Genomic DNA, 14,804 nt, shown 5'->3' with positions numbered 1-14,804 from the left:
TACATATGAAACACAGGGCTGAAAGTGTATCTATGTGCCTGAATTTCTGATCTGAACCAACTGGTTGTGAAGGCTAGGTATAGACTGGGGTGGTTGTCACTTATGTGTACAGCTTGTCAGCTGTATTTGGTGTGGGGACACATTGGATGCCTTCAGCTGCCATTGTGCTCTTGCTGGACACCCAATGTGTCCCTGTGTCTTTAGGGAGGAGTGGGATCCCTCCAGGCAAACTTGCCCTTAAAGAGGTTGTAAAGGATCAAGGTTTTTTACCTTCATGCATTCTATGCATGAAGGTAAAAAACCTTCTGTGTGCAGCAATGCACCCAGCCCCCCTACTACTTACTTGAGCCTCATCGAGATTCAGCAATGTGCACAACAGTGTCAGCTGTCCCGGGTCTTTGTCTCCTCATTGGCTGAAACAGCAAGCAGGAGTCCCCATAGCAAGATGCTTGCTGTGGGGGCACCCGACCGAAAAGAGGAGCCAGAAGTGCCTGCGGGGAACCCGAGAAGAGGAGGATCCAGACTGCTCTGTGCAAAACAACTACACATAGCAGGTAAGTATAGACATGTTTGTTATTTTAAAAAAATATATAACAACATTTAGAATCACTTTAATTTATCCACTGCTATATGTGCTCCAACTTGCTTGTGGTGATTGTAGCTGTATTAGTCCACTTGTGACAAAAACAAGTGAGTACTGTCAGTGATACTTTTTTTATTTGCACTAACATACAATTTTAAGGACAAGCTTTCGGGGTCCCCTTCTTCAAGGTCCAAGCAGTACTACTTCACAGACATACCATCAAGGAACATAAAGAAGATGAGTTCTGCACACCTGTGGAACACCATTTCTCACAACTGGGCCACACTATGGAACACCTCATTGTCTTAGTTCTTAAAGGGGATTTCAAAACTATTCAAGAAAGGAAAACTCTTGAATTAAGTGAATGATAGTTCTATTTGATACAAAAAAGTCTATAGCTTTCCCTGTGTCTTATCTCACCTATCCTAGTTTTGTTACCTTTGCTGTGTACATTTGCTTTCATGGGTTTTTTTTATTTTTTGTTTTGTTTTCCCCCTCAGAGATTGTCTTTTTCTAACATTCTTCTAAAACTGAAGTAGTACTGCTAGGACCTTGAAAAACTGGACATACAGTGCCTTGAAAAAGTATTCATACCCCTTGAAATGTTGCACATTTTGTCATGTTACAACCAAAAACATAAATGTATTATATTGGGATTTTATGTGATAGACCAACACAAAGTGGCACATAATTGTGAAGTGGAAGGAAAATGATTAATAGTTTTCAAAACTTTTTACAAATAAATATCTGAAATGTGCAGCATGCATTTGTGTTCAGCCCCCCTTAGTCAATACTTTGTAGAACCACCTTTTGCTGAAATTATAGCTGCAAGTCTTTTTGGGGATGTCTCTCCAAGCTTTGCACATCTAGAGAGGGACATTTTTCCCCATTCTCCTTTGCAAAATAGCTCAAGCTCTGTCAGATTAGATGGAGAGTGTCTTAGAACAGGAGTCTTAACACAGATTCTCAATTGGATTTAGGTCTGGACTTTGACTGGGCCATTCTAACACATGAATATGCTTTTATCTAAACTATACTATTGTAGCTCTGGCTGTATGTTTAGGGTCATTTTCCTGCTGGAAGGTGAACCTATGCCCCAGTCTCAAGGCTTTTGCAGACTCTAACAGGTTTTTTTTTTAAGATTGCCTTGTATTTGACTCCATCCATCTTCCCATCAACTCTGACCAGCTTCCTTGTCCCTGCTGAAGAAAAGCATCCCCACAACATGATGCTGCCACCACCATGTTTCACAGTGGGGATGGTGTGTTTAGGTGATGTGCAGTGCTAGTTTTCTGTTCCACATAGCGTTTTGCTTTTAGGCCAAAAAGTTCAATTTTGGTCCCATCTGACCAGAACACCTTCTTCCGCATGTTTGCTGTGTCCTCCACATGGCTTCTCGCAAACTGCAAACAGGACTTCTTATGGCTTTCTTTCAACAATGTCTTTCTTCTTGCTACTCTTCCATAAAGGCCAGATTTGTGGAGTGCATGACTAATAGTTGTCTTGTGGATAGATTCTTTCACCTAGGCTGTGGATCTCTGCAACTCCTCCAGAGTTACCATTGGCCTCTTGGCTGCTCCTTTCCTGGCCTGTCAGTTTAGGTAGATGGCCATGTCTTGGTAGGCTTGCATTTGTGCCATACTCTTTCCATTTTTGGATGATGGCTCGAACAGTGCTCCGTGAGATGTTCAAAGCTTGGGATAGTTTTATAACCTAACCCGGCTTTAAACTTCTCCACAACTTTATCCCTGACCTGTCTGGTGTGTTCCTTGTCCTTCATGATGCTGTTTGTTCACTAATGTTCTCTAACAAACCTCTGAGGGCTTCACAGAACAGCTCTATTTATACTGAGATTAAATTACACACAGGTGGACTCTATTTACTTATTAGGCGACTTCTGAAGGCAATTGGTTCCAATAGATTTTAGTTAGGGGTATCAAAGCAAAGGGGGCTGAATACAAATGCATGCCACACTTTTCAGATATTTATTTGTAAAAAATTTAAAAACCATTTATCATTTTCCTTCCACTTCACAATTATGTGCCACTTAAAAATACATTTACATTTTTGGTTGTAACATTACAAAATGTGGAACATTTAAAGGGGTATGAATATTTTTTCAAGGCATGGTACCCTGAAAGCTTGTCCTGAAAACTGTATGTTAGTGCAAATAAAAAAGTTTCACGGACAGTACTCAATTGTTTCTGCTCAAACTTGGAAACTCTCAAAACTCAAACTCTCAAAACTATAGAGTTAGGACTGCAGTATACAGAGGAGCCTTGATGGGGCAATGCAGCTTTCACATATATTGGCAATTGTGTGTAAAGAAACCCTCTGTTTTTAACATGAAATGTTGGACAGGGTCAATGTAGGTACTTTAGCTAATATGTGTGCAAGGAAATTTTCTGATGTTTGTGGTTGTGAAGGGAGGCACTGGCATATTTCCTTTTATCATCCATGGCATAACTTCTTTGAATATCCAGCCTGAGCTGCCATGGTTGATGTCAGATGAGGATTCAAGCTTCATATAGCCTTTAAACTGTCCATAAACACTGGTGAGGCTGTAAATTGTTAACAGTCCCCTCCATGAAACAAGCAGATTGTAGTATGTAACTGTACAAATGAAAACTACAGACTTACAGCATTAAATGGAAAATTTGGATTCTTTAGTCCTAGCTCAATGTCCTAAGAATTTTCACATCTAGTATCAGTTCAGCGTTTTCATTGAAATGGTTATGTCAGTGGTTTGCAACATAAGAATTACTTGCAGAATTTAGCTGTAGGTTAATGTGTATGTACCCTAACAATAAACTTTTCTTATTTTCTCCTTTTTGATTTGTTAAATATACCATCAAAGCATTCTGTTATATATATTCAATAAGTGAAAAAAAATACCTGTTAATTATGGCAGAAATCCAGAGCTGTCCTGTGTTCTCTGCACAGGACAGCTGTCAGCCACCCCCAACTTGGCATTCTTCAATTAAAAAAATCGAAAGATCCAGGTGAAAAACTGATGCTGTGGGATATTCCTCCATCTGTGCTGTATAGCGTGGATGAGGGAATCTGTTGGATTATTTTCATCAAAATAATCTATGTGTGTATACCCAGCTGAACAACCAACAACTGGGAAGGACTCACACAAAGTCCTGCAATTTCAATGTACATTTGCCGGCGTATAAGACGACTTTTCAACCCGTGAAAATCTTTTGAAAAGTCGGGGGTCGTCTTATACGCCGGTATACGTCGAGCCGGTGTCAGGGCGGCACTTTTCGAGGGGCGGCGCCACCCCCCCTCCTCCTCCAACGGACACCAAGTACAGGGGTGGGCAGAGGGGCTGCTGTACCTTACCTGGCTCCGGTCCCGGTTCCACAACGATCCGGTCCAGGAAGCGCGGCTGCTCCTTCTTTCAGTTCGGCCGCTCGATGGTCCCGTCGCCCGCTCGGCTCCGCCTCCTCACAGGTGATTGGGCGCGAGCACTGGAAAGGCACACAGGCGACCAATCACCGGCGAGGAGGCGGAGCCGAACGGCCCCACGAAAATCAAGCGGCCGAACTGAAAGAAGGAGCAGCCGCTCCTCTCCCCCACTGACACTAACGATGGGGCACTATTCCTCCTCCCCACTGACACCAACGATGGGACACTATTCCTCCTCCCCACTGACACCAACGATGAGGCACTATTCCTCCTCCCCACTGACACCAACGATGGGACACTATTCCTCCTCCCCACTGACACCAACGATGAGGCACTATTCCTCCCCCACTGACACCAATGATGGGGCACTATTCCTCCCCCACTGACACCAATGATGGGGCACTATTCCTCCCACTGACACCAATGATGGGGCACTTTTCTCCCCACTGATACCAATGGTGGGGCACTATTCCTCCCCCACTGACACCAATGATGGGGCACTATTCCTCCCCCACTGACACCAATGATGGGGCACTTTTCTCCCCACTGATACCAATGGTGGGGCACTATTCCTCCCCCAATGACACCAATGATGGAGCACTATTCCTCCCCCACTGACACCAATGATGGAGCACTATTCCTCCCCCACTGACACCAATGATGGGGCACTATTCCCCCCCCCACTGACACCAACGATGGGGCACTATTCCTCCCCCCCCACTGACACCAACGATGGGGCACTATTCCTCCCCCCCACTGACACCAACGATGGGGCACTATTCCTCCTCCCCACTGACACCAACGATGGGGCACTATTCCTCCCTCACTGACACCAACGATGGGGCACTATTCCTCCCTCACTGACACCAACGATGGGGCACTATTCCTCCCCCACTGGCACCAATGATGGGGCACTATTCCTCCCCCACTGACACCAACCATGGGGCACTATTCCTCCCCCCCACTGACACCAACCATGGGGCACTATTCCTCCTCCCCACTGACACCAATGATGGGGCACTATTCCTCCCCCACTGACACCAATGATGGGGCACTATTCCTCCCCCCACTGACACCAATGATGGGGCACTATTCCTCCCCCACTGACACCAACCATGGGGCACTATTCCTCCTCCCCACTGACACCAACCATGGGGCACTATTCCTCCCCCACTGACACCAATGATGGGGCACTTTTCTCCCCACTGATACCAATGATGGGGCACTATTCCTCCCCCACTGACACCAACGATGGGGCACTATTCCTCCTCCCCACTGACACCAATGATGGGGCACTATTCCTTCACTGATACCAATGATGGGGCGCTATTCTTCCCACTGACACCAATGATGGGGCGCAATTCCTGCCACTGATACCAATGATGGGGCGCTATTCCTCCCACTGACACCAATGATGGGGTGCTATTCCTCCCACTGACACTAATGATGGAGCACTATTCCTCCCACTGACACCAATGATGGGGCACGATTCTTCCCACTGACACCAATGATAGGGCACTATTCCTCCCACTGACTAATGATGGGGCACTATTCCTCCCACTGACACTAATGATGGGACACTATTCCTCACACACTGACACTAATGATGTCATCATTGGTGTCAGTGGGAGGAATAGTGCCCCATCATTGGTATCAGTGGGAGGAATAGTGCCCCATCATTAGTGTCAGTGGGAGGAATAGTGCCCCATCATTGGTGTCAGTGGGAGGAATAGCACCCCATCATTGGTGTCAGTGGATGAAATAGTGCCCCATCATTAGTGTCAGTGGGAGGAGTAGTGCCTCATCATTGGTATCAGTGGGAGGAATCATGCCCCATCATTGGTGTCAGTGGGAGGAATAGCACCCCATCATTGGAATACCATACTGAAATAGCATACCATATTGAAATCAAATCTGATGTTTTTTCATTTTTATTTGGTGTGCGTTGGAAGAGGGGTAGTCTTATACGGCGAGTATAGCTCAAACCCTATATTTTAACAGGAAAAGTAGGGGGTCGTCTTATACGCCCAGTCGTCTTATACGCCGGCAAATACGGTAATAAGTAATAATAAACCTGAAAACAAAATATTGCCGCTTCTTAGATGTAGTGGCTATATTTATTTTCTTTTTTAAAAGTGGTATTAAACTCAAAGCCAAAAATGTAATATATTGCAGTTTACCAATCATTAGATGACTGTATTAGTCTTTTTTGGCCTTTTTTCCCCTCTATTTTCATCTGGTGGGCTGGCCAGTAACATACCTCCCACTCTGGATGAAGGAGCAACAGAAACACCTTTGGACAGCAACATTGTCAGTCTGGGTGGAGGGGTGGGGGTGTTGGATGTACTAGCAAATTTAGATACACTAACAAATCAAAGCCAAATTCCAGCTAACACTTTATAAGCAGTTATAGGAACAATTTTGTTCCTGTTAGGATAAAGGTTTTACATAAATAAATAAAAGCTGATCGGCAGCATTTTTAAAGTCCCTTGTTTTGGTGCTTTTATTTTGTTTGGATATTGTTTAGTGCACTTAATTTGTCACTGGTGTGTCCTGTAGTGATTTAGGGGTCAGCAGGATGAACCATAGATGTAGAGAGGAACCAGACAACTGACACTTGTGTCAGGTGGAAAAGACACTTCATGCAGCACAATCCTAGCGATACAGGAGAACTGCGGGACAGATAAGTGTTAAAGGATTTGCAGGGAACACCTGATTTTTTTTACTGGGGTGATAGGGTCTGTTTAAAGAAACCTGTGCTTTGGCCTTTTCTATTCATTCAGATGCCAGGTCTGAAGAGAGAGGAAGCCCTATGTATGTTCCAGGTTGTATCTTGGAGCTTACACAGTGCTGAAAACATTCTCCTCACCCTAATGTGAAAACGTGGGTTACCAGAGTTTCCAATCACAAAGCACCAGCACTGTCACATGGTAGTGAGTCACATGCGCTGTCTCAGGAAGTACCAGGCAGGGGCGGACTGTCCAATTGGAAACTCAGGCACTGCCTGAGGGCCCGGGGTCAGTAGGGGGCTCCATGAGATGCCCCTGGTACCTTTTTCATAGGCGTTTTTGAGTTTGGGCAAGGACACAGGGACCCTATGATCCCCTATTGTCCGGGGGCCCCATGAGTTGTCAGTCCGCCCCTGGTACCAGGTATTACTCTTTGTTCCTGGCCACTCAATAGGGTGGCAGGGGAGCAAGGGACAGCCGAATTTGTGCTTCTGGGGAGCGCAGCAGATAAATGATCATTTTTTTTCTACTCTGCATGAACAAAGGAAATGTTTGCTTTAAGGCTTTCTGCACTTGGGGTCGTCCATCTGCAGTGCGTCCCCCCCCTGGCGTTTTAGTATGCCTGAGAGGAACGGATGTAGTAGCATTCAGCCCCATTGGCAGACTGCAGCTGCACAGAGCCGTACCGAGTGGTACTGGAGTTTAGGACCCTGAACTTTAGGGACAATGGTCCAGAACACAGGGACTGCACAAAAATTGGACATGGTTGCTGATATATACTACTTGCAGCCACATCTCACCACTGTGTGATGAGCGCTGTGCACTGTGACCACACTGACTACCTCTGACTAACCTTCATTGTGCCTTCACTAACTCACTCACATTCTCACACTCTCACAAACACTTCACATTTAAACATTTAAATTATGATAATTATTAACTTGAATTAAGTATTGGTTTGAGCACTTACATCTATGACATTTTGTACCTTAAATTAGAAAAAAAATTAACCACTTGCCCTCCAGAGGATTCACCCCCCTTCCTGACCAGGCCATTTTTTGCATTACAGTGCTGCGTGATTTTAACTGCCATTTGTGTGGCCATGCAACGCTGCACCCAAATGAAATTTACGTCCTTTTTTCCCACAAATACAGCTTTCTTTCGGTGGTATTTGATCGCCTGTGCAGTTTTTATTTTTTGTGCTATAAACAAAAAAAACGACAATTGAAAATAAAAACAATATTTTTGACTTTTTGCTATTAAACATGTCCAATAAAAAAATCAAATTTCATCATAAATTTAGGCCAAAATGTATTTTGCTACATCTTTGTTTAAAAAAATCCCAATACTTGTAAATGAATTGGTTTTCATGAAAGCTATAGCGTGTACAAATGGTGGTATATATACTGGAATTTTTTTTTTTTTACTAGTAATGGCAACAATCAGCAACTTATTGTGGGACTGTGGGACTGAGGGACTGCGGCGGGCATTCTGACACTGGGGGGAACTGACTTGGTGTCACTGATATCCCCAATTACACCAGTATAGTGATCAGTGCTAATAAAAAGCACTGAGACTGTACTAATGGCATGGGGCAGGAAAGGGTCAACATTTGGGGCAATCAAAGGTTTAACTGTGTGCTGTGTTTGTTTTACTATGGGGCTGTGTCTGTGCTTTCCACTCTAAGCACACTGCTTTGTATGGCTGTGCTATGCACAGCCATACAAAGCAGTGTGCTGGAGCTGACAGGGGAGAGAACTGTATTATTTACATGCAGTTCTCTCTTCCTGTTGGTATTACTCGACGTTCACCGGGTGCTGGTGAGTAATCACGGCCAGGACCTGGTGATTGACAGCCAAGGCTGCAAATATATATACGTGACTGTGCGCACCCCTGCTGCCCTGTAGCAGTATTTCTGCTATAGGGCGGCGATAAAGTGGTTAAACCTAATATTTATTTATTTATCTTAACAATTGTAGACACTGCAAAGGTTAAAAAAAACAGTCTAATTTACTCTTAACTATGTTACTGATTTTCTTTTTCTCCTGCTTTCAGAAATCAGTTCAAACAACAAAAACTACATTTTTATTTAGTTTTGGATAGAGTAGGGAAGGATTTGAATTGGTTTTGGGTTGATATCTGAGAGAAATTTGCCCTTACTTTCTGTCCTGATGACAATAATAACACCAGACAGGAAGCAGGAGAAAATCTGCAACAAAAACACAGATAAATATATATATATCTGTTGGAAATGTTAAGCTTTCCTTATTGTAGTAAAATAGTATTTTATTTCCGTCTGCTTTGCTATTAGACATTTACATTAACTTCCTGTCTGGTAAAGCTAGTCTCACCAAACAGGTAGTAAGGGATCCCCAGATAGAAGAAAAAGCCCCCCAAAATTCTAAAGCTTTCCCACTCCAGCCAAAACCAAAATAAAAAATGTATTAGTGTGACATACACTTTAATAATTTACAATAGTAAACCTGAGTACCTGTAAGTGCTCCAGTCTGTCTTTTAGTGACTCCAACATTCTTTCCATTTGTGGAATTCCAGGTGGTGTCACCTCTGGTGGGTCTTCCATTGTGTTTGGTGGGGCACTTGGCTTGCGATAGGAGTCATGTGATGGTTGTTCCCGATACTCCCGGTGGGTGATATGATGATATTCGTGGTCTCTGTTATGCCCATGAATATCTTCATGCCCATGAGGATGCTCTCTCTCATGACCGTGTTCTCGCTCATATCCATGATCTCTTTCATGCCCATAGTCTCTTTCATGTCTTTCTTCCCATTCATGGCCATGCTCTCTCTTGTGTCCATGTTCTCTCTCATGGTGTTCCCATTCGTGGCCATGTTCTCGTTCATGTCCCTCTTCCCATTCATGGCCATGTTCCCTTTTGTGCCCGTGTTCTCGTTCATGTCCATGTCCATTTTCATGTGCATAGCTACTTTCATGTCCAAAGCTTTCTTCATGCCCATGTTCCCTTTCTTGTCCATGTTCAGAAGTATGACCAAAACCCTCTTCATGAACTCTGCTATGAGGGTACCCCTCACAACGGCTCAATTTCACAGTCAGCTCCCTAATAGTCTCCCTCTGATCTAAGATAGTCTCTTTTTGGTGAACCACTGTTTCACGAAGGTGAAGAATAGTTTCTTTTGCTTCTTCCTGCATACCCACCCAATGCCCCCCTCCAGCAGAACTATGACGTTGCACATTAGATTGGCAGTCCATATCCAAAGGCATCGGGGTGCAGACAAATTTTGGAAGAGAGTACTCCCCCCAACATATGTGCACCAAGGGAGTAAAGACTGTCAGTAAAAGTGAGAAAAGCTTCATTTTTTACCAAAGAGGTCACTCCTTTGTAGAAGATGGAATTTCTATCCCTTTTCTGACTGCCTCACCGTCTCTCTATGTGCAAGTTGTCCTTCTTAATTGACAAATGACATTCAGAGGGTTTAAAAATCTGATTTGCTGTGTTTCAAATGTCACCTCCCTCTGTAACGATGAAATCCTCTTCTGCTATTTCATGCCTATCTGGTTCCAGCAGCCTGGTTTGGAAAAGGTATTAGGTAGAAGACTAATGTTCTTAAATCTGCAGGAGGCCCCACCTACAGTCTCAGTGCCCTACATGCAGCAAGAGAAGATAAAAGACTTACTTTAAACATAGCTAATAAACTCAGGAGGACTTTAAGGAGATGATGCCCTGGTAAACTAGTACTGCCCTGGAGTCACTTCAAGTGAGTCAGTATAAATCTGTTGAGTTTAATAATCACCAGTTACTGTGGCCACAATCTAGTATACCTTACTTATGTTTACTTACATTAAAAAGAATAAAAACATTAAGTTAAAAGAAGGAAGAAAATAATAGTATCACATTTAAATAATACATTTTTTCTATATGTATTTATTTTTATTATACAATGCATTTTAGAATTTGTCTATAGAAATAAAAATGAAAAAGTTCCAAAATGCACAATAGTTTGTCCATTTAAATGCAGGTATTTAATAAGGATATGTATCAGCATTTATTACACAAAGTCAGTGACAATTCCAACCAAACGATTCTTATGTACTTATTGGAAAACCTGACCAAACAGGTAGATACAAGGCTGAATACAAATGACTAAACAGGTAAATACAAGGCTGAAATACAAATGATTTTTCATTCTGTTTGGTGAGTCGTGTGATCCAGACACCCATACTAAACAGCTCAGTCAAGTCCTGCTTTCCTGCAGACCAAACTGAAGTTGAGCAATACAGCTTGTGAATGGACAATGAAGGAACAGTAGCACATTATTAAAGTATTTTCTGTGCTCATACTTCCTATAAACATAATCAGTGTTTGATAGACAGCACTTTACATAGGGGGTAGCATTGCTAATTAAAGCCTAGTTGCACCTTCATCTTTTCATAACAGTATGCAGTCTGCCAGTTGTAAGGGGGACAGGCTCAACTGGTACTGGCAGTGGTATACCATGCACTAGACAGGGACACCCAGAAACAGCCCAAGCATGTTTCCTCGCACCTTTGTTCAGCAAAATAGAAAAAAAAAAAAAAAGCAAAACAGTTTTCAATGCAGGTGGGCTTTGTACAAAAAGTCCACAGCAAGCAAAACATCTGTTCATCCAAGCCACTAACTAAATTCTGGTCAGCTTACAGGATGCCCCCTAATGAGTTCCCCAAAACTGGCAGCATGTGTACCTGTTCTAGTGTTCTATCAGCACTCAGCAGTTTCACCCAGCAGCAGACGTCCACAGCTAAAAGAGCAAGAGAGAGAGAGCCCTAAGCATTTGAGCCCTGAGCACCCTTGAGACTAATAATGATACATGGCTACAAGGTAAGATGTGGACTTAGGAACTAATGCTTTATCCAACCAAAGAGTTCTTTAAAGCCTCTGGGCCCCAGGACCAATAACAGAACTTATTAACATTTAAAAGTTTGTTTTTTTCCACATCAGTCATAAACTCTGGAGCCCTTCACCATGTGTATGTGAGAATCCTGCAGTAGGTGACACATGCACACCCTCCAAATTCTTCCAGCCAATGTCTCACACCATAGACAGAAAATGATCATAGCAGACAAATACCAAACAAAAGATCAATTGGAAAGAAAGAATAAGTATTATTCTCAGCTGATTAAAGTGCACCTGTACTGAGAGAAACATTTAGGCTGCAATTGCTGACATCCCTCTGAAAGTAATGGTTACCTGGTTATCTCTGGCTTCAGTACTATAGGTCACTATTCTGGTACAAGCATAGAAATGCTGAAGTGGCAGCACAGTGGTTAAGTGGCTAGCACGTGTGCCTAGGAGCTCTAGGGTCATTGGCTCAAATCCCAACCATGTCACTACTATTGAGTTTGCCTGTTCTTCCTGTACCTGTGTGGGTTTCCTCTGGGAACTCTGATTTCCTCCCACACTCTTAAAGACATGTTGGTAAGTTAGTTGGTTCATGTCTAAGTTGTAACTATGAATGTGAGTTATAGGGACCTTAGACTGTATGCTCGAGGGCAGGAACTGAAGTGAATGTATATATAACTTGTTGCTGCTATACAAGACACCTGAAATAAATAGGTCAGGCTGCATCCAGAACTCCTGATGTGCATTACTGTCCTCAGCCAGTGATGCAAAAAAGTATTTTAAAACATTCACTCAAAAAGGATGCTAGCCAACAAGCAACTTTAGAGACAGATGTTGGTAATGTCATTCTAAGTGTTTCTTCAGTACAGCCTTCCATTCAAGGACAGTTCACCCAAAACTGATATTTCAGCTTTCTACACATGCTAGAAATTAAACTACCTAACATTTTTATATATCTTGGGGTCTGTATTGGTGAAAATTCTATACTCGAGTTCTTAGGTCTTCAAACCTGATGTGGCCATTATGAGACACTTTTTTACCTGTTTGATTTTTTAAATTTATTATATATTACTGAAAATACCATAGGTACTGTTGGAACATGGAAGGGTGGGTGGGAATGCCCAAGACAAGAACATAACCAGAAGTTATGGCAGGGAAATCTTGCTGTTGAGGTATCCAAGACATGCAAGAAGACAGAGGATGCCTGTAGCCTCTATTTATAATTGAAATATTTATTCTGAGTGGTCACTTTAAATACTGATCACTGGGAACTCACGATTTTAAGGTGAAGACATTATGGTTATGGTTGCTCTGTAGACAGCTAAATAAAAATGCCTGTAAAAGCAGATATCGGAGTGCGGCTATCATTCATCTATATCTTCTACTTGGGAGCAAAGTCTGGCTTTTAGAGCCAGCACCCTGGTTGTCCACAGACAGTAAGATGCACATGTCTCAACTACATGTATCAATTCAATATTAAATCTACACAATAAATAAAAGAGATATGTACTGTATATATATATATATATATATATATATATATATATATATATATATGCACAGTATCTCACAGAAGTGAATACACCCCTCACATTTTTGTAAGTATATTATTATATCTTTTCATGTGACATCACTGCTGAAATTACACTTTGCTACAATGTAAAGTAGTGAGTGTACAGCTTGTATAGCAGTAAAATTTGCTGTCCCCTCAAAATAACTCAACACACAACCATTAATGTCTAAATGGCTGGAAACAAAAATGAGTACACCCCTAAGTGAAAATGTCCAAATTGGGCCCAAAGTGTCAATATTTTGTGTAGCCACCATTATTTTCCAGCACTGCCTTACGCCTCTTGGGCATGGAGTTCACCTGAGCTTCACAGATTGCCACTGGAATCCTCTTCCACTCCTCCATGACGACATCACGGAGCTGGTGGATGTTAGAGACCTTGCGCTCCTCCACCTTTTGTTTGAGGATGCTCCACAGATGCTCAATAGGGTTTAGGTCTGGAGACATGCTTGGCCAGTCCATCACCATTACCATCAGCTTCTTTAGCAAGACAGTGGTCATCTTGGAGTTGTGTTTGGGGTTACTATCATGTTAGAATACTGCCCTGTGGCCCAGTCTCCAAAGGGAGGGGATCATGCTCTGCTTCAGTATGTCACAGTACATGTTGGCATTCATGGTTCCCTCAATGAACTGTAGCTCCCCAGTGCTGGCAGCACTCATGCAGCCCCAGACCATGACACACCCACCACCATGCTTTACTGTAGGCAAGACACAATTATCTTTGTACTCCTTACCTGGTTGCCGCCACACACGCTTGACACCATCTGAAACAATTAAGTTCATCTTGGTCTCATGAGACCACAGGACATGGTTCGGGTAATCCATGTCTTTAGTCAAACTGTTGGCAGGCTTTCTTGTGCATCATCTTTAGAAGAGGCTTCCTTCTGGGATGACAGCTATGCAGACCAATTTGATTGGTCTGAGCACTGGCAGGCTGACCCCCCATCCCTTCAGCCTCTGCAGCAATGCTGGCAGCACTCATACGTCTATTTCCCAAAGACAACCTCTGGATATGACGCTGAGCACGTGCACCTAACTTCTTTGGTCAACCATGGCGAGGCCTGTTCTGAGTTGAACCTGTCCTGTTAAACCACTGTATGGTCTTGCAGCTCAATTTCAGGGTCTTGGCAATCTTCGTATAGCCTAGGCCATCTTTGTGTAGAGCAACAATTCTTTTTTTCATATCCTCAGAGAGTTCTTAGCTATGAGGTGCCATGTTGAACTTCCAGTGACCAGTATGAGAGAGTGAGAGCGATAACACCAAATTTAACACACCGGCTCCCCATTCACACCTGAGACCTTGTAACACTAATGAGTCACATGACACCGGGGAGGGAAAATGGCTAATTGGGCCCAATTTGGACATTTTCACTTAGGGGTGTACTCACTTTTGTTGCCAGCCGTTTAGACATTAATGGCTGTCTGTTGAGTTATTTTGAGGGGACAGCAAATTTACACTGTTATACCAGCTGTACACTCATTACTTTACATTGTAGCAAAGTGTCATTTCTTCAGTGTTGTTACATGAAAAGATATAATAAAATATATACAAAAATGTGAGGGGTGTACTCACGCCTGTGAGATACTGTATATATACAGCGCCTTGAAAAAGTTTGCATATGAAATTTTCCAAGTTTTGTCATGTTACAACC

General features: G+C 42.9%; 1 protein-coding gene across 1 annotated transcript in view; it reads right to left on the bottom strand.

Annotated features, from left to right (window-relative positions):
• The window catches only part of LOC149451163 (neuronal pentraxin-1-like), a 35,620-nt gene extending 25,502 nt beyond the window's left edge, over positions 1 to 10,118 (bottom strand). The window contains exon 1 of the mRNA XM_089690998.1: positions 9,218 to 10,118. Within this exon, the coding sequence (XP_089547124.1) occupies positions 9,218 to 10,060 (843 nt within the window). The 5' untranslated portion in view covers positions 10,061 to 10,118. The remainder of the gene's footprint in view (positions 1 to 9,217) is intronic.
• Between the last annotated feature and the right edge of the window lie 4,686 nt (positions 10,119 to 14,804).

The sequence above is a fragment of the Staurois parvus genome, unplaced genomic scaffold (genome assembly GCF_062004578.1).
Source record: "Staurois parvus isolate SC_StPar_1 unplaced genomic scaffold, SC_StPar_1.0 ptg000548l, whole genome shotgun sequence".
Taxonomy (NCBI): domain Eukaryota; kingdom Metazoa; phylum Chordata; class Amphibia; order Anura; family Ranidae; genus Staurois; species Staurois parvus.
The sequence above is the reverse complement of the archived record's forward strand: the minus strand, read 5'-3'. Positions and strand labels throughout refer to the sequence as shown.